The 26,860-nt window shown below is 40.5% G+C and overlaps 2 protein-coding genes and 1 long non-coding RNA gene across 8 annotated transcripts in view; 2 read left to right on the forward strand and 1 right to left on the reverse strand.

Annotated features, from left to right (window-relative positions):
* Positions 1-24,019, forward strand: part of LOC142841772 (uncharacterized) — a 345,599-nt gene extending 321,580 nt beyond the window's left edge. The window contains exon 2 of the long non-coding RNA XR_012909094.1: positions 21,893-24,019. This is a non-coding gene — a long non-coding RNA (uncharacterized LOC142841772). The remainder of the gene's footprint in view (positions 1-21,892) is intronic.
* The window catches only part of Cstf2 (cleavage stimulation factor subunit 2), a 37,330-nt gene extending 13,311 nt beyond the window's left edge, over positions 1-24,019 (forward strand). Inside the window, exons 9-16 of one of the 4 annotated variants that reach the window (XM_075958794.1) lie at positions 3,456-3,515; positions 4,137-4,278; positions 5,469-5,653; positions 5,868-5,968; positions 5,999-6,145; positions 17,911-18,021; positions 18,734-18,859; positions 21,252-24,019. In XM_075958794.1, the coding sequence (XP_075814909.1) occupies positions 3,456-3,515; positions 4,137-4,278; positions 5,469-5,653; positions 5,868-5,968; positions 5,999-6,145; positions 17,911-18,021; positions 18,734-18,856 (869 nt within the window). In that variant the 3' untranslated portion in view covers positions 18,857-18,859; positions 21,252-24,019. Of the gene's footprint in view, positions 1-3,455; positions 3,516-4,136; positions 4,279-5,468; positions 5,654-5,867; positions 6,146-17,910; positions 18,022-18,733; positions 18,860-21,251 lie in introns of all 4 variants that reach the window. The other 3 variants (XM_075958795.1, XM_075958793.1, XM_075958796.1) reach the window with 3 other exon arrangements.
* Positions 24,020-24,355: 336 nt separating this feature from the next.
* Nox1 (NADPH oxidase 1) overlaps positions 24,356-26,860 on the reverse strand; it is a 28,250-nt gene continuing 25,745 nt past the window's right edge. For all 3 annotated transcript variants that reach the window (XM_075957648.1, XM_075957649.1, XM_075957647.1), the window contains one exon: positions 24,356-24,482. In XM_075957648.1, coding sequence (XP_075813763.1) covers positions 24,356-24,482 — 127 coding nt within the window. The remainder of the gene's footprint in view (positions 24,483-26,860) is intronic.

Genomic DNA, 26,860 nt, shown 5'->3' on the forward strand with positions numbered 1-26,860 from the left:
TTTCAGTTTCAGGAGGTCCCATTTATTAATTGTTTCTCTCAGTGTCTGTGCTGCTGGGGTTATATTTAGGAGGTAGTCTCCAGTGCCAATGCGTTCAAGTGTATTTCCCACTTTCTCTTCTATAAGGTTCAGTGTGGCTGGCTTTATGTTGAGGTGTAAGGTCCATTTGGATTTGAGTTTTGTACATGGTGATAGATATTGGTCTATTTTCATTCTTCTACATGTTGATATCCAGTTATGCAAGCACCACTTGTTAAATATGCTTTCTTTTTTCCATTTGATGTTTTTTGCTTCTTTGTCAAAAATCAGGTGTTCAAAGATATGTGGATTGATATCCGGGTCTTCTGTTCAGTTCCATTGGTCCTCCTGTCTGTTCTTATGCCAATACCAGGCTGTTTTCAGTACTGTAGCTCCATAGTAGAGTTTGAAGTCAGGGATTGTGATGCCTTCAGAAGTTCTTTTATTGTACAGGATTGTTTTGGCTATCCTGGGTTTTTGGCTTTTCCATATGAAGTTGAATACTGTTCTTTCAAGGTCTTTGAAGAATTTTGCTGGGATTTTGATGAGCATAGCATTGAATCTGTAGTTTGCTTTTGGTAAGATTGCCATTTTTACTATGTTAATTCTGCCTACCCAAGAGCATGCGAAATCTTTCCACTTTCTGGTGTCTCCTTCAATTTCTTTCTTCAAACATTTAATGTTCTTGTCATACAAGTCTTCCACTTATTTGGTTAGTTACTCCGAGATATTGTATGCTATTTGTGGCTATTGTGAGGGGTGTTGGTTCTCTGAGTTCTTCTCCCAGCCCTTTTATCACCTGTGTACAAGAGGGCTACTAATGTTTTTGAGTTAATCTTGTATCCTACTACATTGCTGAAAGTGTTTATGAGTTGTAGAAGTTCCTTGGTAGACTTTTTGGGGTCGCTTATGTAAACTCTCATATCATCAGCTAACAGTGAGAGTTTGACTTCTTTTCCAATTTGTATCCACTTGATCTCCTTTTGGTGTCTTATTGCCCTAGCTAAGACCTCAAGAACTATATTGAATAGATATAGCGAGTGGACAACCTTGTCTTGTTCCTGATTTCAGTGAATCGCTGGGAGTTTCTCTCCATTTAGTTTGATGTCGGCTTGCTGTATATTGCTTTTATTATGTTTAGGTATGTTCCTTGTATTCCTGCTCTCTCCAAGACCTTTATCATGAAGGGATGTTGTATTTTGTTGAAAGCTTTTTTGGCATCTAATGAGATGATCATGTGGTTTTTATTTTTCAGTTTGTTTATATGGTGGATTATGTTGACAGATTTTCATATGTTGAACCATCCCTGCATCTCTGGGATGAAGCTGATTTGATCATGATGGATGATGGTTCTGATGTGTTCTTGGACTCAATTTGCCAGTATTTTATTTATTATTTTTGCATCAATGTTCATGAGTGAGATTGGTCTGTAATTCTCTTTCTTAGTAATGTCTTCTGTGGTTTGAGTGTCAGGGTGATTGTAGCCTCAAAAAAAGGAGTTTGGCAATGTTCCTTCTGTTTCTATTGTGTGGAATAATTTGAGGAGTATTAGTATTAGTTCTTTGAAAGTCTTGTAGAATTTTGAGCTGGAACCATCTATCTGGTCCTGGGCTTTTTTTTTTTTTTTTGGTTGGGAGACTTTTGATGACTGTTTCTATTTCTTCAGCCAGTTATAGGTCTGTTTAATTTGCTTATCTAGTCTTGATTTAATTTTGGTAAGTGATATTTATCCAGAAAGTTGTCCTTTCCTTTAAGTTTTCCAATTTTGTGGAGTACAGGTTTTTGAAATATGACCTGATGATTCTCTGGATTTCTGTGCCTGTTGCTATGTCCCCCTTTTCATTTCTGATTTTGTTAATTTGGATATTCTCTTTCTGCCTTTTGGTTAGTTTGGATGAAGGTTTGTCTATTTTGTTGATTTTTCTGGAAGAACCAACTCTTTGTCTCACTGATTCGTTGTATTGTTTTCTTTGTTTCTACTTTGTTTTCAGTTTTCACTTTATTTCCTTCAGTCTAGGTCATGGCTCAGGCCTTGTTCCTAGGAGGTCCTAGACTCACGCCCAGATCCACCAGGGTCCTGGTTTAGGTCTACTCCCTTGAAGGTTGCAGATTCACGTTGGGACCCTACGTGGTCTCTGGCTCTGGCTCACTCACTCAGCTGTTACTCCCCTGTACCTGTTCTGGTCGAGATAGCTGATTCTGGATCTGGTTGCTGGCTCAGTCCTGGTCTGCCAATGTCCTGGGACTGGGTTGGCTCCCAGGACTGAATTTGCTCCTGGCTTCTGCTCCTGGTGAAGCTTGTTGCTCTCTGTCCTAGGTTGCTCATTCAGAGCCACTCCTGTGGAATTTGTTGCCCAAAGTGGAGTTCCTTGCCTCAGAGCAAATGTGGCCTAGGTTATCAGCTTTGACCAGTATCTGTAAGTGCTGGTCTGGATTCACTCCTACAGAAGTCCCTGAGTTGGAGCTGGATGTGGAAAGGTTTCTGGCTCCTGTCTATTGATTGCTTCAGGTGCACCTGGACCTGCAGAGGACCTGCTTACTCCTTTAGAGGTCCCAGACTCACGCTAGGACCCAGGTTCCTATTCCCTTTGATGTCCACAGAAGTCCTGGCTCAGCCCTACTCTCTCTGAGTACCCAGACTCATGCCTGTGTCCGCCAAGATCTCTGGTTCCTGCCTGTTCCCTTGGAGGTCCCAGGTTCACTTACGCCCAGACTGGCAGAGGTCATGGCTCAGGCCTAGTTCCTGGGAGGTCCTAGACTCATGCCCAGACCCACCGGGGTCCTGGCTTAGGTCTACTTCCTTGAAGGTCCCAGATTCACGTCCGGACCCTCAGCAGTCTCTGGCTCTAGCTCACTAGCTCAGCGCTTACTCCCCTGTACCTGTTCCAGTGGAGATTGCAGAGTTTGGGTCAGATTACATGCTCAGTCCTGATCTGCCAGTGTCCCAGGACTGGATTTGCTCCTGGCTTCTGCTCCCGGTGAAGCTTCTAACTTTTAAATGAGACAAAATTAGTATTGCCATTAGTGTGGGTCCATTAATGGCCTATCTCTGATAAATCTCATGTCACATTCCATTGGAATTTATTTCATGTTTTATTTCTGAAAATACATTTTTCTCTATTTCTTTTTTTAATGCACAAGAAGACATAAAGGAAAATTCTGTAGTAACAGAAAGGAGAGTCCAAAATTGCTGGTTATTCTTATCCAAGTAAACCAGTACACACGTTTCCCTTAAGAAAGATGCCTGTCAAAGTGGAACTGTTGGATAAGAGAAAGGCCTCCTGTATTTAGGAAGTTTTGTAGGCCGGGGCAAACTAACGAACTCTCGGCTTTTACTGACATGTAAGTCTCCAGTCTCCATATGTGTATGTTCCTGTGTGTGTGCAAGCTATTTTAAGTGTCTGCTATTTCTCCTTTTGAACTTACTGCTCACCTAGGAACCCTACAGCACTCGCCCGTGGGACCCGCCGGGCCTGCATCAATTGAGCGAGTTCAAGGTATCCATTGTATCTGCGGGTTTCCTTTTGCTTGTGGTGTTCAGGGTGGGATGTTGAAAGGAAAGGAGCTGCTTGGCAGTCATCCTCACATTCATAACCCCAAAAGGGTAGTGTTTTGGGGTATTTTTTCTTTTTGTTAGTTTTGTGGCTTTTTTTTCTCTTGGGGCCACAAGCCTAAGATTGACCTTTTCACACAGGGCAGAGAACATGGATGATATGGGCATCTGTCCAAAGATCTCTCCCTACTGGTGTCAGGAGGCTTGGCTGTAAGGAGACAGCAGGTTCCTGCAGAGCCATGGCAGGGTTCCTATGCCAAGAACCTACCTTTCTTTTGTGACTCTGGTTCTTAACCTAAGATTGATTAGAAGGAAAACCAAGATCATAAGTTTATTCAGGTTACAGTGCTAGTCCTTGGCAGGTGGCTCCCCAGTTTGTTCTTTATATAATTCCATCCATACCTCTAAAATGGCACTGCTTCTGTCCTTGAGCTGCAAGAGGATTCTGCTGTGGTGCGGTTTCACCCACTCTAAGGTGTCTGAATTACGTTGTCAGTGCTATAGTCATTTCTTGTTTCCTAATGTGTCTTTCACAGCAGTAACTCCCTGTTTGTTTCCCTGCCAGTGCCAATGCAAGACCCCAGAGCAGCTATGCAGCGGGGAGCCTTGCCTGCCAATGTCCCAACTCCTCGTGGTCTGTTAGGAGATGCCCCCAATGACCCACGGGGAGGCACTTTAATGTCTGTAACTGGAGAGGTAGAGCCTAGGTAAGTACTCATGTAGAAGGAAACACCTTGAGAAGTTGAAAAGTTTCCTTACATTGAAAGCAAATGGTCGGACCTGTTTGCCTACTTCAAAAGATAAATAAGATTTGTAACCACTGTCTAAAACTAAGCACTTTTCCGAAAACATAATCGTAGAGCTAAGAAGGTAATTTTGAAGCTGGGTGATGGTAGTGCATGCCTTTAATTGCAGCACTCAGGAGGCAGAGACAGGCAGATCTCTGTGAGTTTGAGGACAGCTTGGTCTACAAGAACGAGTTCCAGGACAGGCTCCAAAGCTACAAAAAACCCTCTTAAAAAAGAAAAAGAAGATAACTTTGAGTCAACAATGACTATTGTATTTTCAGAAATTGAAAATTATAGTAATATATACCTAAACAAGGAAAACGTGAGGTAATGGTACTATTAATGACAATAGTTGTTGATGTTGGTGGGGATCACACCTCTAGCTTTTCTCTAAGTACTTAAATCACCTCATTATATCTGCCTTAGGCCGGGGGTGTAACTCCCATGGTAAGAGCACTTGCCTAACATTTCCAATGCCCTAGGTTCAATCCTCAGCCCCACAAAGATAGAGAGACAAATAAATCCATATAACCTTAGAAATGACTATTCTTAGTCCTATTTTACAGGTAAAGAAACCAGGGCATATAGTGGTTAAGGTAGTGACCACATAGCTAATAAATGGTAAGACCTAGATTTCAGCCATTTATTCTGAATCCAGAATCTGCATTGCTAAGCAGTCTACTGCATATTCATTGTACTTATAGTAAGTGTCTATTAATTCTTTACTAATTTTAAATGCCCTGATCAAATAAGAAATTCCAGAATGCATAGATTTACATTCTATAGATTTCTTTTATCTGTGTGATGTTACTTTTTTGTTTGTTTGTTTTGTTTTTTGAGACAGGGTTTCTCTGTAGCTTTGGTGCCTGTCCTGGAACTAGCTCTTGTAGACAAGGCTGGCCTCGAACTCCCAGAGATCCGCCTGCCTCTGCCTCCCGAGTGCTGGGATTAAAGGCGTGCACCACCACCGCCCAGTGTGATGTTACTTTGTTACCATTTATTTACTGATATTTGTATTAGTTTTCTTTGGATGTTTGTATACTGATCGGATTGACATTTCAATGTTGGTACGTTCTGCTTTAAAATATGTCACTTTTCTCCATCTCTAGAGCTTACTTGGGACCCCCACCACCACCTCATCAGGGCCCACCCATGCACCATGTTCCTGGCCATGAAGGTCGTGGACCACCCCCACATGACATGAGGGGAGGTCCATTAGCTGAGCCCAGACCTTTAATGGCAGAGCCAAGAGGACCCATGATAGATCAGAGGGGTCCACCCATGGATGCTAGAGGTAAGGGGAAACTGCATCACAACTCCAACTAATAGCCATGGTTGGTGAAGAATTTGACTCTCTTCAGCTCTAATATGGGACAGAAGTCTTGGGAAAGAGTTTTTACGATTTACCTACAAATCTGATAAACTAGAAAGGAGACAGTGTCACAGACAAGGAGAGATGTGACTAGAAGTTAGTAGCTATACTAACTGGTTTTCTTACAACTTTCTAGGTGGAAGAGATCCCCGAGGATTAGATGCACGAGGGTTGGAGGCCAGAGGACTGGATGCCAGGGGACTGGAGGCCCGTGCCATGGAGGCCCGTGCCATGGAAGCCCGTGCCATGGAGGCCCGTGCCATGGAGGCCCGTGCCATGGAAGCCCGTGCCATGGAGGCCAGAGGCATGGATACCAGAGGCCCGGTACCTGGACCTAGAGGACCTATACCTAGTGGAATCCAAGGTCCCAATCCAATGAACATGGGGGCTGTCGTTCCCCAGGGATCAAGACAGGTAATACTTGTAGCATCTACATAAAATCTTAATGTATTTGGGGATTTGTTACTGAGCCTGATTTTTGTTGTCTTCTGACTTGAATGAAATTGCTTGTTAGAAAGGAGAGAATAGGCTCTCCTTTTACTTTCTCATATCCCTTAGGAGAAGGGTGACTAGCCTCTAATACTTAACCCAAAAGAACAACCTTGTTTCACTATTTCAGAAAAACCTCTGAAAATGAAAATGTACAGGGCAGGGAGTACTTTGCACTAAGTATATAAACCATCAATGTGTACAAAGTCCCCCCACCAAATACTTGTGCAGATCTTAGGCCATTTGAAAAACCTCTCCCAAATGATTACCATGTACAACCTGAACTAGAGCATTTGAGGAGTTGCATTCATTTAGATTATCTCGGGGTGGCAGAGACCTGTGTGGATCTATTGTCATGAAAGCATCTAAAACAGTGGTATAGGAAAGGCCATCTGCATATAATTCTGGAACTGCAGTCTGTCGCTTTTCTGTCTCCTTCACTTGGCTCACTTCAGCTGTATGTATGGGATGCTTTATAAGTCACCTCATTTTTATCATCTCCAGTTGGTTGTGGGAAGATGGAATGTGTATATCTTCTCAAGTTTCTATATGTTGGTGCCTTCGTTTTTCATTTCTTTCTTCCCATTTTCATGTGCTTCTGCGTCTTCCAGTGTATTTGGGGATTGGGAGAGAAAGAAGAGAGGAAAATATCAAAACTAGAATGCAACATGTCTGGCATCTAGTTCTCTGATTTTATAGGTTTGGAAGGTGAAGGCCAGAAGTTGCAGAATGAGCAGGCTGCTTGTTCATCCCGACCACCCAGCTAGCTTAGTCCCAAAATAACGACACAGAAATTACATTAATTAAATCACTGCTTGGTTCATTAGTTCTAGCCTCTTATTGGCTAACTCTCACATCTTGATTTAACCCATTTCTATTCATCTGTATATCGCCACGTGTCAGTGGCTTACCGGCAAGATTCTAACTTGTGTCCATCTCAGGCAGAGGATCCTTGGCATCTCTCTGACTCTGCTTTCTTCCTCCCAGCATTCCGTTTAATTTTCCGCGCCTACCTAAGTCTGGTGACTTGGCCAAGTTCACCTAACTAAAAAAAATAACAGAGCAAGAAATACAGCTTGCTCATCTATTCTGCTTCTCTGTCCTATTTGCATCTATATATTGTCTCTGTGTGTGGGTGTTTGCCTGATCCTCCCTAATTTGAGATAAAAATGTGGCTTTTTTTGGTATATATAGAATAAAAATTTATTTTATTTTGTATTTCAGGTTTTGCTTTTAAAAATGTGTTTGTGGGCTTTGATTTTTGTTGCATGCTCTATGGTCAATAGCCTTATAACACATTTTTATACATCTTTTCAATACTTATTGAGCATCTACTAAATACAATCATAGTACTAGGGATATAGTAGTATGAACATCAAAGTCTTGACATACTAGCTGAGGAAAGAGGTACCAAGTTACTATACACTGTGCTTATGTAATTCTACTGACCATTCTGTGGAGAAAGACATTGAAAATGATGGCTGATGTCTTGCTCCTTCTTCTGTTAGTGTTTGAATTCATTACTTTCTAATGCTAGAGTTTTTTATTTGATTTTTGTGATGCTAAGACTCAACCTGGAACCTCACAAATGCTAAATAATCTACCCCTGAGCTATACCCCCAGCCCAATATAGTTTTTATTAAAAGTCTATAAAGTCAGTTAAATCCAAGGTAGAGAAAATAAGAACTTAAAATTGATACTTTTTACATTTTTAGCAATATAGTCAATAATTATATAAATAATACATCCCAGCCATCTATAAAAGTGTTATGTTAGGAACCTCAACTTCCTCTTCTGTATCTTTCACTTGTGATAGACAATTGCCTTTATTAGATTGATTTTTTTGAGACAAAGTCTTTTCATGTAGCCCTGGCTGACCTGAAACTCACTATATATACTGGGCTGGCCTTGAACTCACTGAGATTTGCCTGCCCCTGTCTCAGGAGTGCTGGAGTTGAAGGCATGCACCACCATATTTTGCTTATCTGATATTTTTAGTGTAGCTTTCTACTGTTATCCTTTTTATGATCTTTGTTTTTTTAACTTAATATGGCCTTCATATCCCTTTAAATTGGATTTTAAATTTAACTCCAGTCCACACAGTTAGAAGCGTGTAGCTAAGAGGCTTGTTGTTATAGGGTGGTTATATAATTTGTCATACAAAGAAGAAAACATTCAAGAATGAAAGTGTTAATAATTTACCCTGAGGGGGAAAAAACATAAACTGGGATTGTCTTAGGCCAACCAAGGTATTTGACCAGTCTTACTAGTATTTATCTGCCTAGTACAGATATTCCTAGAAACATCAACTGGCCATTTGGGGTAGTTATTTCATACTGCAGTGTCTCAGATTGGTATAAATCAGTATTAGCAAATTCCTAAGTGACTGTACCCAGAGGTTGTTCATATCCATAATTATTAAGGTTTATGCAAGTCCCTGAACTAAGTATTAATATAGATAGCATCCTTTATGTGCCATTGCTTCATGTCCCCAGTGTCTGAGAAAAGAGCTGATGCATGAGAGTATTTCAGATGTCTTAGTTACTGTTGCTGTGAAGAAACACAATGAAAATGGCAACTCTTTTTTATTTAAATAACATTTTTTTCATTTATTTTACATCCCAACCAGTTTCCCCTTCCTCCTTTTGTCCTGTCCCCCTTTCCCATCTACCCTCCCTATGCAGTCCTCCATCTCCATTCAGAAAGGGACAGGGGACAATGGCAACTCTTACAAGAGATAGCATTTAATTGAGGGCTTGCTTACAGTTTCAGAGTTTTAGTTCCATTATCATGGTGGGAAGCATGACAACATGTAGAAAGAGCCGCAGGCAGGCCTGCTTTTCGTCCCACCCAACTCCCACATGGCTAGCTTTACACCCGAAATAACAACACACAAACTGTATTCATTTAAACACTGCCTGGCCCATTATATCTAGCCTCTTACTGGCTAACTCTCATATCTTGATTAACCCATTTCTATTGTGTGTAGCACCACGAGGTGGTGTCTTACCAGGAAGATTCTAACCTATGTTCATCTTGGGCTGGAGCTTCATCACATCTGCCTCACTGCCTTCTTCCTCCCAGCATTCTGTGATGGAGGAAGGTCATTGGCTAATAAAGGAACTGCCTTGGCCCATTTTATTGGTTAGAACATAGGTAGGTGGAGTAAACAGAACAGAACGCTGGGAGGAAGAAGGAAGTGAGCTCAGATTCCACAGCTCTCCTCTCGGGAGCAGACGCCTCAGAGAGATGCCATGCCCCGCTCCCGGCAGACACACGCGATGAAGCTCCGACCTAGAATCTTCCCGGTAAGACCGGTGCTCACAGATTATTAGAGATGGGTTGATCGGTATATCAGAATTAGCCAGTAAGGGCTAGAGATAGAGGGCCAAGCAGTGATTAAATGAATACAGTGATTAAATGAATACAGTGTCCGTGTAATTATTTCAGGTAAAGCTAGCCGTGCAGGCGGCCGGGGTGTTGGGGACGCAGCCCCGCCGCCACTCCGATTACTACAATTCTGTTCTGTCTTCCCCGCCTACCTATGTTCTGACCTATCAGGCCAAGCAGTTTTCTTTATTAATTAACCAATGAAAGCAACAGATAGATAGAAGACCCACCTACATCAACAGCAGGCATGGCATGCATGGTGCTGGAGAAGTAGATGAGAGCTACATCCTGATCTATAAGCAGAAAGGGAGATACTGGGCTTGGCATGGGTGTTTGAAACCCCCAAAGCCTATCTCCCAGTGACCTGCTTCCTAACCTTTGAAATAGTGCAACTCCCTGGTAAATAAGCATTCAACCATGTGAGTCTGTGGGGGCCATTTTTACTCATACCACCACATTTGACTCACTGGCTCTGATTGACTTATAGCTATATCATAACACAAAAATTCATTCTACCACCACCTGGCTCCAACTTCAAAAGTCACCATATTCCATCACAGTCTCAATACTGTCCAAAAGTTCAAAGTCTCATCTGAGACTCATGACAATCTCTTAACTATAAACCCATAAAATAAAAATAAAAAGGTCAGTCACACAGTTCCAACATACACTGACACATTACCATTTCAAAAGGGAGGAAAGGAAGCATTGTAAGAAAATACTGGACCAAAGCAAGACTGAAAATCAGCTGGGCAAACTCCAAACTCTGGATCTTCATGTCTGATGTCAAAATGCTCTTCAGATCTCCAACTCCTTTCCACTTTGTTTACTGCAGCACATTTCTCTCTTGGGCTGGATCCACACCCAATCTGCAACTTTTCTTGGCAGATATCCTGTTGTAATATGAGCGGCGGGGCTGCGTCCCCAACACCCCAGCCACCTGCTCGGCTAGCTTATGCCCCGAAATAATTACACGGACACTGTATTCTTTAAATCACTGCTTGGCCCATTCGCTTTAGCTCTTATTGGCTAATTCTGATATCCTGATCAACCCATCTCTAATAATCTGTGAGCACCGGTCTTACCGGGAAGATTCTAGGTCGGAGCTTCATCGCGTGCGTCTGCCTGGGAGCGGGGCATGGCGTCTCTCTGAGGCGTCTGCCCCGGAGAGGAGAGCTGTGGAGTCTGAGCTCACTTCCTCTTCCTCCCAGTGTTCTGTTTACTCCTCCCACCTATCTTCTAACCAATGAGGACCAAGCAGTTTCTTTTTATTTAACCAATGACCTTCCTCCATCATTTCCCCTTTTTCGGTTTAAACAAAAAAATAAAAAGGCTTTAACTTTAACATAGCAAAATTACATATAACGAAACAGTTATCAAGTAAAAGTTACAATAATCTTTATCATAACTAAGGAAAACTATAACTAACTATTCTTAACTCCATCAAAGACTCCAAAAATATACAATACTACCTAAGCAAACAAGAAAAAAGCAACTTTTAAAACTCTAGAAATGACAGAGACATCTCGCTGCCTGGACAGTCACCCAAAGTTCCTCTGTACCATTGGGTCATCCATCTTCAGCCTTCAGGCCCATGGTATCCAACAGACATTTCCATAAAGCAGGAAAATTCAAAGTCAGTTCAGTCACTATCTGTTGTGTCCTGCAGAATGTCTCGCAGACTCTTTCATGAATCAGGAACCCCGAAAGATCATCTCACCTTAGGCAAGTTCAGCAGTCCTCTCTCTGTGGGTTCTCTTTGTCCAGTTTATGCAACAGTCCAGGCAAGAACAGTTTCTTGCCCAAATGGCTATCAAACTCCATAAGGAGCCTCTTCAATGCCCATCTTCCTCTTGAAGTAGATTGGTGCTGCCAGGAGCAGACGTGTCTCATTGTCATGAAAAGTCCTAAGTTATTAAAACATTTAAAATGCCATATCCTATAATCTTTGAAAAATATGAAGAATGCCTATCTAAAATATATCTACGCACATCTAGAAAATATTAACTAACATGACTACAAATTTGACTATTATTTATGATTATCCATCAACAACCTATATTTCCTAATTATACATTACATTTTAATAATGAACTACACAATCACAATACCTTAATCAAAATCAGAAACACTTATACATATAACAAAATTGACCTTAAATCTCTATCAATAAAGCAAAATCTATATTAATGCAAATTATTCATATCTATATCATATCCCCCTTTAAATGTTAAAGAACGTTTATAAACCATATTTGGGAACATGGGCGCAGTTTTTTCTCTCCAAACTGCTTCCTGCTGAATGGGGGCGTCATTAATTAGGTCTTTCATGGTATAACCTGTGTGCTAGTTTCATCTCAGCTGGCAGTTGAGCGAAGCAATTTTCTGAAGGTGTTCACACCAACCCTTCAGGAGGGCGTGGTCCATCATAACAAATCGGGATAGATGCAATCCACAGGGTCTGGTCCACTGTGAAAACAAAAGAAGACCTGCTCCAAAGCATCATATCCTTAGACCCAAATTTTGAAATCGTAATACCCTTATGATATCCGTTCTGGTTCCATTTGGCAGTCCATATAATGAAATGTCTCTCTGTACTTAGCTCCTTTACAGTCAAAAATTTTAAAGAAAACACAGTGACACAAAGAATCCAGACTCTCTGTGAATTTTCCATTTTTATATGGCTTATTTTTCTTTATTTCTTTTAATCTCTTAACTATCTGTACTCTGTCTCTTTAAAGACTTTACCTTTTTTTTAAACCATTAACTTTGTCCTCTATATTCTTTTTCTTCTCTCTCCCAAGCCTACGTACATTCATCCAACAGTGTGACTCATTTAGTGGTCTGAATCTGTCCTATTGTGAATCTGCAATTTTTTACTATCCAGGAGCACTTTTGATTTGCACCTTTAAATCATTAGGCGCTTAAGAATCTAAGCTGTGACATTCCTAGGTTAACTTTTTGCTTTTTGAGCGTATATCTTTGACCTGGAATAACTGTAGACCAGGCTGTCTTTGAACTCTCAGAGATCCGTTTGTCTCTGCCTCCCAGGCATTGGGATTAAAGGTGTTTGCTACTACTTGAACTCACAGAGATCTGTTTGTCTCTGCCTTTTAGGCACTGGGATTAAAGGCATGTGCTACCACACCTTGAAGTCACAGAGGTCTATCTCCCTCTGCCTCCCAAGTGTTGGGATTAAAGGTGTGTACTACCACACACAACAACTCTCTTCCTTTTTTTGTTTTTTTGCTTTAAGAACTTCAACTTTCAGCTTACATATATTTTTAACACACTTTAAACCATTCAGAAATTTTCTCTGTCTTTGAATCTCTCTTTACTGTATATCTCTCTTTTTCTGACCACATGAGTCTTTAATTTACCAAGCAATCTCAGTAGGACTAAAGCCGTGGCTTTGCCGGCTAGATGTAGCCCATTCCTTAGCTTTCCAGCCTCATGGCTGAGGTACTGGCTGTAGCCATGTTTATAGCCACACCTCTATGGCATTTCAAGGTCCCTGCCAGCCAGCGAGCTACAACAGACAACACTCAAGTCCTCTCTCGGTAGCCGGCCCTCCTGTCTCAAACAGTCAGAGTTTGCCCTGGCAGGATGGCCCAGAAAGCCGGCATTTTTAAATGGCGCAGCTTTTTTCCTGCTACGGCTGAAAACCGAAAAGCATGTGTTCAGCTTTTCATCAACACTGTTTAAGTGTTTTGTGGCAGGACCTCTTAATGAGCCGCAGGGTTTTGCAGCTAAAGCTGAGTCAGGAAGCCTCTCTTAGATGAGGCGCTTGCTTGCCTCTAGCAAGCAAAGTAGACCAGAGAAATTGTCACAATCAAGAAAACATGCTTTACTCTTTCCCAAGCTTTCTCAGGCTTTCAGTGGGTTCAGTTGTCCACACGTCTGGGCGCCATTTGTTGTAATATGAGCGGCAGCGGGGCTGCGTCCCCAACACCCCAGCCGCCTGCTCAGCTAGCTTATGCCCCGAAATAATTACACGGACACTGTATTCTTTAAATCACTGCTTGGCCCATTCGCTTTAGCTCTTACTGGCTAATTCTGATATCCTGATCAACCCATCTCTAATAATCTGTGAGCACCGGTCTTACCGGGAAGATTCTAGGTCGGAGCTTCATCGTGTGCGTCTGCCTGGGAGCGGGACATGGCGTCTCTCTGAGGCGTCTGCCCCGGAGAGGAGAGCTGTGGAGTCTGAGCTCACTTCCTCTTCCTCCCAGTGTTCTGTTCTGTTTACTCCTCCCACCTATCTTCTAACCAATGAGGACCAAGCAGTTTCTTTTTATTTAACCAATGACCTTCCTCCATCAATATCCCATGACTCTGGCATCTCTAACATCTTAGGAGTCTCCAGTGAAATCCAGGCTTTACTTTCACAGTTTCACACAATGGCCTCTCTATGTCACCATACAAGAACACCTTAACACATGCCTGGCCTCAGCAGCTTTACTTAGCCTCAGAGGGATATTCCACAACCCCATTTTTGTATCATTGACTCTAAAGCCAGAACTCCTTTTGGGCTAGGTGCCAAGTAGTACTGCTTGATGGGGTGGCTTGAATTAGGCCTCCTTATTCATAATAGACATTTGCATCAGCCTTTGATGTTGATGGCTTCCTTTACTGCTTAAGATTTTCTTCTTTTTCACTAATTGAAGCTTAGATGGGTGGGGTCTTGCTCTGAGGTCACCACTCCTTTTATTCCATTTAGCATCAGGCTTTTCTTAAACTTTTTATCTCCTTGAGCACTGAAATTTTGTTCTGTTGCACTTCCTGGTCCTGCTTTTCTCCTCAAACTGTACATTTTATATTTTTCCTTGCTCAGCTTGTTCCTTTTCTTTATATATCTGAATAAGAGGGGCCACAAGACATAGTCAATATTTGGCAGTCTTGAAATCTCTGCTAGTGCCATTAATCTAAAACTGTTCAATTTAGCCTCAGGCATATTTTTAACACTCAGGCAAAAACAGCTACATTCTTTGCCAAAATGTCACAATGGTCCCTAGGCCGCTTACTAATATCATTCCCATCTGAAACTTCTTGAGCTGGGTTCAAATCACCCTTAGCACTATTGTCACTGTTCTGCTAAGAAAACCCATTGAGCCCTACTTAAAGCATTCAACCTCTTTTCTTCCCTCCTTCCCTTCCTCCCTTCCTTTCTTTCTTTTCTTTTTCCTTTTTTTTGGGGGGAGGGGTGGGGTTTTTTTGGGGGGGGTTCGAGACAGGGTTTCTCTGTGGCTTTGGAACCTGTCCTGGAACTAGCTCTTGTTCACCAGCCTGGCCTCAAACTCAGGTCTGCCTGCCTCTGCCTCTCAAGTGCTGGAATTAAAGGTGTGCGCCACCACCGCCTGCCCCCCTTTTCCTTTTTTTAAAGATTTATTTATTTTTATTACGAATGCAGTGTTCATAATAAAAATAAATAGATGAATATTTTTATTATGTTTATTTTTATTATGAATAGTGTTCTGTCTGCATGTATGCCTGCAAGCCAGAGGAAGTTGCCAGATCTCATTATAGATGGTTGCTGGGAATTGAACTCAAGACCTCTGGAAGGACAGCCAGTGCTCTTAACCACTAAGCCATCTCTCCAGCCCCCAACCCCTTTTCTAGTTCAGAGGCTTCCATATTCCACCAGCAAACAGCCTGCTACAGCAATACCCCAGTCCCTGGTACCAAGTTATGTCATAGTCACTTTTATATTACTGTGAAGAGAGACACAATGACCACAACAACCTCCCCTTATTTTTTTCTTTTGAGCCTGCCCTGGAACTTGCTCTGTAGACCAGGCTGACCTCGAACTCACAGAGATTTGCCTGCCTCTGCCTCCAGAGTGCTGGAATTAAAGGAGTTAGCTATCACCACCCAACATGACCACAACAGGTCTTAGCTGGCTTACAGTTTGGGAAGTTTAGCCCCATTATTTTCATGGTGGGAAGCATGGCAGTAGACATGCAATGCATGGTGCTGGAGAAGTAGATGAGAGCTACATCCTGATCCAAAAGGCAGAGGGAGATACTGAGTTTAACATGAACTTTTGAAACCTCAAAGCTCCCTACCTGCAGTGATACACTTCCTCCAACAATGCCACACATCTTAATCCTTTCAAATAGTGCCACTCTATGGTGAGTAAGCATTCAAATATATGAGCCCATGAGGGCCATTCTTATTCAAACCACCACACCAGATGAAAGAACTATTCTAAAAGTTGTTTGAGCTGTTTCAGTGAAAAAGGATCGACTGAATGTATTTTTTTCCTCTTTTTTAATTTATTTTTTAATGTATGTTATTGTGTTGTCCTTGATATTTTTATTATTATTAAAAATTTCCACCTCCTCCCCACCTCCCTTTTCCCTCCCCCTCCCCCTCCCCCCACTCCCCACCCCCCACTCCTCTCCCCCTCCCTCGTCAGCCCAAAGAGCAGTCAGGGTTCCCTGCCCTGTGGGCAGTCCAAGGTCCTCCCCCCTCCATCCAGGTCTAGTAAGGTGAACATCCAAACAGCCTAGGCTCCCCCAAAGCCAGTACGTGCAGTTGGATCAAAACCCATTGCCATTGTTCTTGAGTTCTCAGCAGCCCTCATTGTCCGCCATAGCGACCCTTCACCAGCACAACTCTCTGAATGTATTTTATGCTTCCTATTTTCTTAAGTAAATTGCAAAAATATTTAAATCATTTTTGATTATTCAAAATCGACATGGAAATAGATCTGTTATTATTTATGTTATAACATAGTTTTATCCTGTAGTGTATCTGCCCCTTTACTGATGGACTGTCACCTGGTTCTTCACATTGTTACATCTATTCACATATCATCTATTCCTGACACATGTTTCTGTATATTTCTTCTATACTTCCCTGGTTATAATCTGAGAAAGCAGGTAACAAATTTGTTAAAAATTTATAATGCAATAAAAATATCTAATAGTCGAGCAGTGGTCACACACGCTTTTAGTCCCAGCACTCAGGGAGGCAGAGGCAGGTGGATCTCTGAGTTTGAGGCCAGCCTGGTCTATAAAAGCTAGTTCCAGGACAACCAGAGATATATGGAGAAACCTTGTCATGAAAATAACCAGAAAAAAGAACCTAAACTCTGCTTAAGAGCCTGAGTGTGAGCATCATACACATGTAAAGCACATCTAATTAGTTACAGTAGGTGCATAGAAGTATTTTCCTTGGGTTTTGGTTGTCTTCCAAAGGATTGGGCTCACTAACCATTCCAAATGCCAATAAGTATGCTATTAACTGTGTTTTGTTCTAACTTGAGTAATAATTTTTTGGTTTGTATTAAGCAGGACACAATTGCAAAATACTTTCTATAGAAAGCTCTAAGAAAAACAAGGGCTGGAGAGATAGTTCAGTGGTTAAAAGCACTTGGTATTTGTATGGGACCTGGTTTGGTTCTTAGCACCCATACAGATGGATCATAACCTTCTGTGATTCCAGTTCCAGAGGATCCAGCACCCTCTTCTGGCCTCCATGGGGACTAGGCATACATGTGGTACACAGATATACATGCAGGCAAAAAACTCATACACATAAAATAAAAACAAGTGAGCCAGGCAATGTTGGCACACGCCTTTAATCCCAGCACTCAGGAGGCAGAAACAGGTGGATCTCTGTGAGTTTGAGGCCAGTCTGGTCTCCAGAGGGAGTTCCAGGACAGGCTCCAAAGCTACAGAAAAACACTGCTTGAAAAAAAACAAAGGAAGAAGAGACTTAAAAAAATTCACACTACCATTAGTTATCTGGGCATTAAAAGGGATATTCATAGTTTTTGCTTTTAAGAAATCTCTAAAAGGCAAATATTGGGCTAATATTCTCTTTTCCCCAGAGACCTTCCTATCTCCTTTCTGTCTCCATCTGTTTTATTGAATAGAGCCCTTTGAAAATAACTACTAGTGTTTACTTGAAATAGAGGTAGGCAGTAGTCTTGTGAACATCACTTCCCAGAATACAGTTATGTAAAGTCTGCTGACTTCACTTGTGTTTACTCTGATCATTAATTTCTCAAGTGCTCATAGTTTTCCCTATGCTTATTTGGCTAAATTTTGCTAATTTAATGTCCCCTTCCTGCAGTGTGTATTATTTGTTATGATGATGGACCTGTAATATGCAAGAATGTGTATGCTAGTAGGTCTTTGATTAAACACTAACTTCTGATTTTGCTAACAGTTTAAGCTGATCTTTAGATCATTAATTCTCTTTACACTCTTACCTGTGTCAAGATTGGTACTGTATTGAGGTTCCATGGACATCAGGAATTCTGTATGCTGTCTTCTTTCTTTCTACCTATAGGTCCCAGTCATGCAAGGAGCAGGCATTCAAGCAGCAAGCATGCAAGGTGGAAACCAACCTGGTGGCTTTAGTCCTGGACAGAGCCAAGTCACACCCCAGGATCATGAGAAGGTAAGCAACACTGTCTCACTGCCTCCCAGTGCACAAATCTAGTATTTTGATCTTTTCACAGTTACCATGAAGATCCTGGGTCTTCAAAGTCCCTTTGGAAGCGATGTTTACTCTAACTTAGGACTCTAATGATCTTGACTGAGCATTTTGGGGACCTGAACCTTAAGTTTTTAAGTGAATATAATTGACAACTTATTTTACATTTCAGACTAATTTATAAATGTAAATTGTTTTTATGTGCAAGCCAAACTGACCTAAAAGTCCAAGCTCCTTTCTGCCTCCCCTTTCTACCGATACTTAAACAAGTATATTTTTCTGTTGTTATACTTGGCTATTGTTGGGGGCTTGTGTCTGATAGGAAGGATTAAACTTGTGAAAAGGGAAACTCAAAACAGTGCTCACATACCATCTTAGTATGCAGGAACTTTGAGTTCCTGGAGCATCTCTTCACACCATCTAATCTTAGGTATTTTCATTTAATCTTATGCTTCACTGTGTCTTTTCTCACCATTTTCTTTATTTTGGCTTGCAGTGTGGGGGCGGGGAGAAATATCCTCCCTTTTCCCATTTTGCTTCATAGTCTATGACAGTTTTTTTAGACAGAAGCTGGTGGTGTATTTTGGGTTTTGTTTTTGTTTTTTGTTTCTGTTTTTTTTTTTTTTTGTTTTCTGACACATCATTGAAACTCACAACCTTGCTCTCCTCTGCACAGGCTGCTTTGATTATGCAGGTCCTTCAACTCACTGCAGACCAGATTGCCATGCTGCCTCCTGAGCAGAGGCAGAGTATCCTAATCTTAAAGGAACAGATACAGAAATCCACGGGGGCACCTTAAAAGGTGAGCTGACTGAATGGTACCTGGGCAGAACTAGGTCCTTCTGTATTTGAAGTGCGTAACTTTAACCTTTAACAATGTAATGTTCTCTGAGGCCCTGATCTTCACTAGGCCGTCTTAACCCTTCAGTAGTCAGCACCTTTGGGTATAGGGTAAGGCTGCAGAACATCTGTTTAGTTGTTGAATTATTTTCAGCCTTTGCTGATGATGAAATTAATATAGGGTTTTATTCCAAACCATTCCTTCAAAATGGAGGAAAAACAAAATATTTCAATAAAATGTTACTCTAATGTTTGTTTTGGAATGTGTGTCTCTGTGTCCATGTGTGTCCAGGTCTCATATAGGCCAGTCTAGCCTTGAACTCCTTATGTAGCTGAAGATGACTTTGAACTTCGGTCTTCCTGCTACTACTTTCCATTGTGCTAAGATGACAGGCATGCAGTACGGCACTCTGCTTTTGAGATACTGGAGATCAAACTTGGGATTCATGTATTCAAAGCATGCACTATGCCAGCCGAGCTATGTCCCAGCCCTTGTAATGAATATTTTGATGGTTGACTATTACAAACCATCTAAAGTAGTAGATGTCCCTGTCAGCACCAGTTTCTTTACATTTTAAAGAAGAGTGTATAGTACCATTATCTTTCTTGTTCATCCATCATGTAAGAAGAATCTTAAGTGCACTTTCCTCATAAATAACCATATGACCAAACTTGCTATATAAATATTGTTTTGTTTTCAAAACTCCCATCTTTGTATTTCATAAACAATTCCGTTCTCTGAAAGCAGTTTTACTTTCATATTGTCCTAATACCTGTTGGAATGTCTTTGGAATTTTTACATTTTAACCTCACGTGTCTTATAATTCTCATGCACAGGCTTACATATAATAGTGAACTCATTTATGATAATTAGCAGTCTTACTATACTGTAGTCTGTATTTGTAGTACTTTCAAAACTTCCAAAATGTGAATATCCATCGTATCTACTGAGACTTTAAATGACTGTACCAAAACTGGGAGTGATTGTAGATGGTTGGAAACTAGATTTTTAATATATTGTACTTCACCTTTGTTTCCATATATCCCAAACATCCTATTTTCTTTATTAAAAATATGGACTATAATCATAGTAATTTACTATTACAAATTATGTCAGAAAAGGCATTCTGTGTGGTTTGAGAAAATTACTGGTTTTAGAGTGTGGGAGATAGCAGTTTTCCTGAAAGTTCTTTCATTGTGTACTCTTAATTGTATCTCATTTGCCTTGAATACTGACCTCAGGGCAAGAATTTACAGGGTTTTTATTTTAACCTTTGAAGCAATCATAGTTTGATAAGAAGTTGGGAAAATAATACAAAGGACCTTGTAGCCTTCACACGGTTTCCCTCGGTGATTGCATCTTACATTTTTACTTTGTAGTACAAAGCCAGGCAGTTGTTCTTAGTATGTTACTGTGAACTAGACTACAAACTGTATTCAGTTTTTACAACTGAGTAATTTATACCAGTGGATGTGAAGCCACAACTGTAATTTTATGTGAGCAAACTCTGTTTATGCATGTCGTGGCTGAAACATTGGCTTTTTGTCCTAAACTTAAGAGTTTTGGTTCCTTTCTCCCATCACAATGTTATTTCTCACTATTAGAGATAAGTATTTCTTGGAGTGGAGAGGTAGCTCAGTTCGTAAAGTGCTTGCTACCCAAACATAAGCATGAGCAGCCAAGTTCAAACCCCAGAACCCACCTGAAAAGTTGGGTGCGGTGGCATACTCTAGTAATCTTATTGGGGGAAGTGGAGACAGGATGATCCTTGGAGCCTGCTGACCAGCCAGCCTAACCTAATCAGTGAGCCCCAGGTCCCAGTGAGACACCCAGTCTCAAATCCTAGTTAGATGGCTATCCTAAGGATTTACACTTGAGGTTGGTTTGAACTTCTTGCTCATGACTGCACTCATGTGCACACATATGCATATGAGAAAGAGAAAGGAAGGTAGTTGTGAAATAGGGGAGTCTTGCCTGCCTCTACTATATTTGTCAGTTTCTGTAGGCATTTTATGTTGACAAAACATTTGAAAGTAGTATGCCACTGTCATTTAGTGCTTAGAGATCAGAGATGCTCCTGAACATCCCATAATGATGCACAGGGCATCTTTCTCTTTTTGAGAGAGCACTTTGGCTGAAAAATTCCATGTAATGCTAAGGCTGAGAAACCCTGCTACAAAGGACAATGAGGAGACAGGACACAGGCAAACAATGGTGTTTGATCTTCAGCACCTCCTCCCTTCCCTCAGTCCAGTTTTGTTGTTCTTTTTTTTATGAGGGTAGCTGTTTTTTTCTTGGGTTTTAGAAAAAAGAAGTTCACTTACAATGACTTTCTCCAAATTTTTTCTTACAGGTTCTGAAAAAATACCTGGCAACAAATCTGGAAATAGTAATTCCTTAACATTGCTGAAATGTTGAAAACATGGTGACTTCTGCATCCTAACCCCTGATGATTCAATTGGTGCCAGGTGGAGGACTCGCATGACCATTTCTCCAAACGAAAGCAGTTCATTTTGTTGTCTTAGTTTGTATATTTTCTGTGATGTCAAATAAACTCTGAACACAATCTTAGCATACCGAAAATTTATATATATATATATATATATATATATATATATATATATATAGAGAGAGAGAGAGAGAGAGAGAGAGAGAGAGAGAAAGAGAGAGACCCTTTTGCTTTAAAGAAGCTAAACGCAAAGGTAAAAGCTTAGATATGTTTTCTACTCTTACTGCAGCATTGTCCTTTCATCTTATATTGCCATAGCTCTATTCTCACGTTAGCATAAACATTTATTCTTCTTAGTGATACTTGAGTATTTCTTGGCATCAGTGTCTTCAGGAATTTTGTTGTGTTTGCTTTTAGCGAGGTAATAAGACTTTGCCCTTTGCCGGGTGGTGGTGGCGCACGCCTTTAATCCCAGCACTCGGGAGGCAGGTGGATCTCTGTGAGTTCGAGACCAGCCTGGTCTACAAGAGCTAGTTCCAGAACAGGCTCCAAAGCTACAGAGAAACCCTGTCTCGAAAAACCAAAAAAAAAAAAAAAAAGACTTTGCCCTTTGAAAACTTTCTAGGGTCTCTGAGTTTTCTGGGAGAAAAAAAGCAAGTGTTTAAAACTATAAAATAGCCAGAAGGCCATCAAGCAAAGAGCATACCACAGTAATGTGTTTGGTTTAAGAAAATTCAGTTATCCAAATGTGTTGTTTGGTCAGTAGCAGGTCTGAACATATGCCGTTCTGAGTTAAGATAAAGATTGTTTTGGCACTGGTTTGAGTGTGTGTCAACAACCGGAGAGACTGTTGTAGAGCTCTTCTGTCTAGGTAACCAACTTTACAAGTTTACAAAGCCACTGGTTTTCCACATGTTCAAATTTAATAGGAAAATCAAGTGAGAAAATATATTTTATCCCAGTTTTTAGAAAATTGCAAAGCTTTCAGCCCTATCCGCTAACTAAACTCATTCCAAGAACTTAAAACAAAACCCTAAAACTTTTACATTTTCAAGTCTTTTAAGAGGACCAAGTATAGAACACAGGAAGGCCCTGTTATGGTTGCCTGTTTTTTTCCTAAGTACTACCTACTTGGAAGGTTATTAGTGCCATTAGCCTGTGCTAACCAACAGACCACCATGTCTTCTGTTCTCCCATAGTGCCATTAAGGAGGAGCACGGTTTCTTTCCACCAGGTTAACCTCAAGACATTTGAAGAGTTGCCTTAATAATTAGTAAAGTTTACTAGAACTAATTGTGAGCTTATTTATATTCTCAGAACCCTACTCTCTGTGTTAGGATTATGGGCAGGTGAATTAAAATCATTACTAGGCACATAAAGCACATTGCTTACATGCCAAACAAAAGAATGCAAGATATTAAAATTGAGGGATTTTCTCCATATATTTACAATGAAAATTTGCAGTATATGTCATCAAGAAAAGTGCAAAACAGCAAGCACTCCCTGCCTATTCCACTTATACCACAGGTTCAACTTGGATATTAATTATGCATGTAGCTCCTTGTTTTCACATCACCTTCTGTGCCTCCTACATAAATAATAAGTGAATAATGTGATGATTTTAGCAGCTGTTATGACTTAAAAGCACCAATATATTTAGACACAGAGACCATGAGAAAAGTATTTCTAGTTAGGAACTTGGGTTTTACACAAGCAATTTCCAATCAAGATTACTGAGGCTGAAGTTATTTGGTAAGCAATTGTCTAGTAGAAATCATATCCTGGAAATCCTAGTGTGCATTTTCCCAAGGCCTCATTAAACTTAATGTGGTTAGCAAACATTTAGGTGAATAAATTGACATGAGCAGTGGCATCCCAATTCATCCCTATGGATGTGCTTTTTCTGCTATAATTAGTACACTTAGCTACCCCAAGTTTGTGACCTGTCTCTTATGTTCAGATTAGTGACTGAAAAATGATCCTGCTAATCTTTCAAGCTATAGCTTCCTAAGTAGTAGGAAATGTAAATTTGTTCACTCTTGGTAGAAAATAAGTGGTCTCGATTCAGTGTGCTAAATCTGTGAATTCAACTGTCTGAGTACAATGAAGTGTGGGGTTTTTCGCCTCTGAGGAGGCTGGGGCTTCTGTTTCTTGTAATTCACCATGACCAACATCCCAGAGCCAGTGTGGTTATTGTCCTGGTTGATAGGAAAAATAGACATTTAGTGAATGATTCCTCAGTAAATAAGACCTGGAAAATAGTCAAAATTATAAAAATCTTTATTTTTCTATACGAGACATTAAAAAACTCCTTTAACAAAAGTAGTAGAAAGCTGCTGTTGAATTAAGTTACTCCATGATGTAGGCCAGGCCTTCCCAGTTAATTCAAACAATACAAAATGGCAGTATAGGTTTCTAATTCTAATTCAAATTTGATTGGTTAATATACTTCAGATGGAAATTCTAGGGAAAGTAAGCAAAATTGTTCAATAAGCAAAGATGAAACTTTCAGTTTTTCTTGACAAAACAAAGTAAACTGTTGGTCACACTGGATAAGATTGTGTTTAACAATGTACCTAGTAAGCGATATGGGAGTGGGAATCTTGGTAATTTTATGTTGTTTATTTATGATTATTGTTTTGTCTTGGATTCAATAAATATTTTACAAGTCACCCTACTTAGAAATCTTTTGTGAGGGACTAGTGGGAGGGGAGACTATGAACCAAGTTCAGAATCAACCAAAACACCAGGGGTTAGATTGTGCAAGTGTCAACCAGCAAAGCTCAGCTCAAGTCAGGTTTCCCAGGATTTACAACTATCCTACAAAACCCAATTCATGTGCTTTGAAATTATTGTGGCTTATGCAGCTCTCGGGTTGGCAAAGCTCAGTTATGGTGAAGTTGAATGCAAGCTTTTAAAAGGAGGGAGTGAAGTCCTTGAGAGGCACAGTATTATCTAGTAGCTGACTGCAAGGTGGGAAAGTGGGCTACTGTGCTGCTTTCTGTAATTCAGAAAGTTTCTTTGTTGAAGTAGAATTGAACCTTCCTAGGATCAAGACTTGAGTATCGCTGACAGCATTTGCGCAGGCTCTTTGCCAAAGTCCGAGGGCCGCATAAGAAAACCCCCACTACAGACCTGTAGGAATAGAGCAACAGTAATTACCCAGATGCAATGAAAGCTGTTAGTGGAAATGGAGAACAGCCTCTGCTACTCCCAGCAATGTCGAGCTGTGTGACTGGGTCCATCATCATTCTGTCCTTTGCTGGGGTGCACATGGCCACATGGCCCCCACCATTCTCTGAGAAGCTATTAGTAATGGTTGCTGAGGGAAAGAGTCATTTTCACCATTTTCTTCAGTCCTATAGCTACTGGAAACTTGCCAATGCTGGAAGCAGCCCTAATTAAACTTACTAGGTCACCAAAAAGGGAGGAAAAAGAACCCATGAAAGTGGAAGAGGGATGAGTATCAGCAGGAGTGGGAGGGCACAAGATAGGAAGTAAATAGGATTGAAATTCAAGTGATCGGCCCTAAAACCACACATAAAGTTAACATTAAACTGAGCAGGTGGTATTTATATAAATTATTTTAGGAAAAAATGTATTCCCATATATGTGTGTTTATATACACACATATATGGGAATACATTTTCCCATATATATATACCCAAATATATATATATTCCCATATATATATAAATATATATATATACCCAAATACATGGCTATATATATATATTTCCATATATGTGTGTTTATATACACACATATATGGAAATATATATATATATAGCCATGAATTTGAGGTGGAAGGAATTGGGGGAGGAAATAATGTACTTACTTTAACTCCAAAAAATAAAAATATTTGAAATACATTATATACATGTACGAAAATATAATGAAGCTCGGTGGTGGTGGCACATGTCTTTAATCTCAGCACTTGGGAGGCAGAGACAGGCAGATCTCTGTGAGTTTGAGGCCAGCCTGGTTGACGAGAGCTAGTTCCGGGACAGGATCCAAAACTACAAAGAAACCCTGTCTCGAAAAACCAAAAAAAAAAAAAAAAAGAAAATATAACGAAACCCATTGTATATAATTTATATGTTCTGATTAAAAAAACTTAAATTCAGTTGTTGAAATCCTCCTTCCAAGAAAAATTTTTTTAACATTTTGTTTCCAAGTCTTAAGTATGCTCTCAGCCTTCCCCCATTTTATTGAGACACAAGATACTGTGCAATACTGCTGTTAAATGATAGGCTTTGGGGCAGGGGCAGGAGAAAAAGACAGGAGAAATTAAGAGGACGATCAGGGAGAGATCTAGTTTGTCTTTGATGCTAAGTGAAGAGACCTCAACCCAGATGATAAAACCAAAATGACCTACCGAGATAATACAAGGTTTTTTCTAAAGACAAGTCAAACAAGAATGTTAATTAAATCGATGAACTGTGCTTACTCAGGCCTAGAGCATCACCCTGAGTTTTGCCATAGAGGCTTCCCTATCTCATACTTCACAAAAGCACCTGACAACTTCGTTCACAAAAGAATAACACTTAAGTAAAGAAACTTTTATTCATTTTTAACTCCCCTGAATTTTAAGCTTTGTTTCCATATTAAACCATGTAAAGTATACCCTCTGGGGAATGTTAAACCCAATGACAGGATTATACATTGTCATTGTGAAAGTACATAGATGCAACTCTCTTAAGAAGCCTGTGTCCATGTCTTGGGATTATGTACTGCCCTTGTCCTATATGATTCTCTGTTTAAATACTTAAACTCATGAACTTGCTTCGTTTCGGTTGGTCTTCAAATTCTTTTCTGCCAAATAATCAAGGCTTTGGCTTTTCCCGAATGGAGGTCCCTAAGGGGGAAGGGTTGAGCTATCTCAGCTAGTGCAGGCAGAGTCAGTCTGCCTGTCCAGCTCTGACATCCCACCTATGTCACTATGTCATCTCTTTCTCTTTAGAGAACTGGAATACAAGTAGAACCTACCTTGCAGGGTTCTTCTGAGAATTACAAACATGAAATAGATGGAAAAGTACCTGTCCTGCAGCAAGTGCATATGAGCTAAGTGCTATATAAAGAAGCTTTTGTGAACTTATCCCCACCCCAAACTTTACTGTGCCTTTGAAGGAGGTATTCTGCCAAAGCCAACCTTCCTAATTATGCTGTGGATATCAACTTCTCTTTTTAAGTCTAATTATGGCATAGTACATGTACCATAAAATGCACCCTTTGAACTGTACCATTAATGCTTTTTAGCGTAACCACAGTGTAACCACAAAGTTAATACACAACCATCATCACTAATTCCATCCCCCTCATCTACATTTGGTGCAGGAGAATTGTTTGTATTCTGTCAATCATGTTTTAAATAAACACTGATTGGCCAGGCAGGAAGTATAGGCAGGAAAACCAGACAGGGAGTAGAAATGATGCAATGAGAACAGGAGAATTCTGGGAAGGAGGAAGTTGATTCCTCCCAGTCCTGTGCAGATCACCGAGGAAGCAGGATG

The sequence above is a fragment of the Microtus pennsylvanicus genome, chromosome X (assembly GCF_037038515.1).
Source record: "Microtus pennsylvanicus isolate mMicPen1 chromosome X, mMicPen1.hap1, whole genome shotgun sequence".
Classification (NCBI taxonomy): domain Eukaryota; kingdom Metazoa; phylum Chordata; class Mammalia; order Rodentia; family Cricetidae; genus Microtus; species Microtus pennsylvanicus.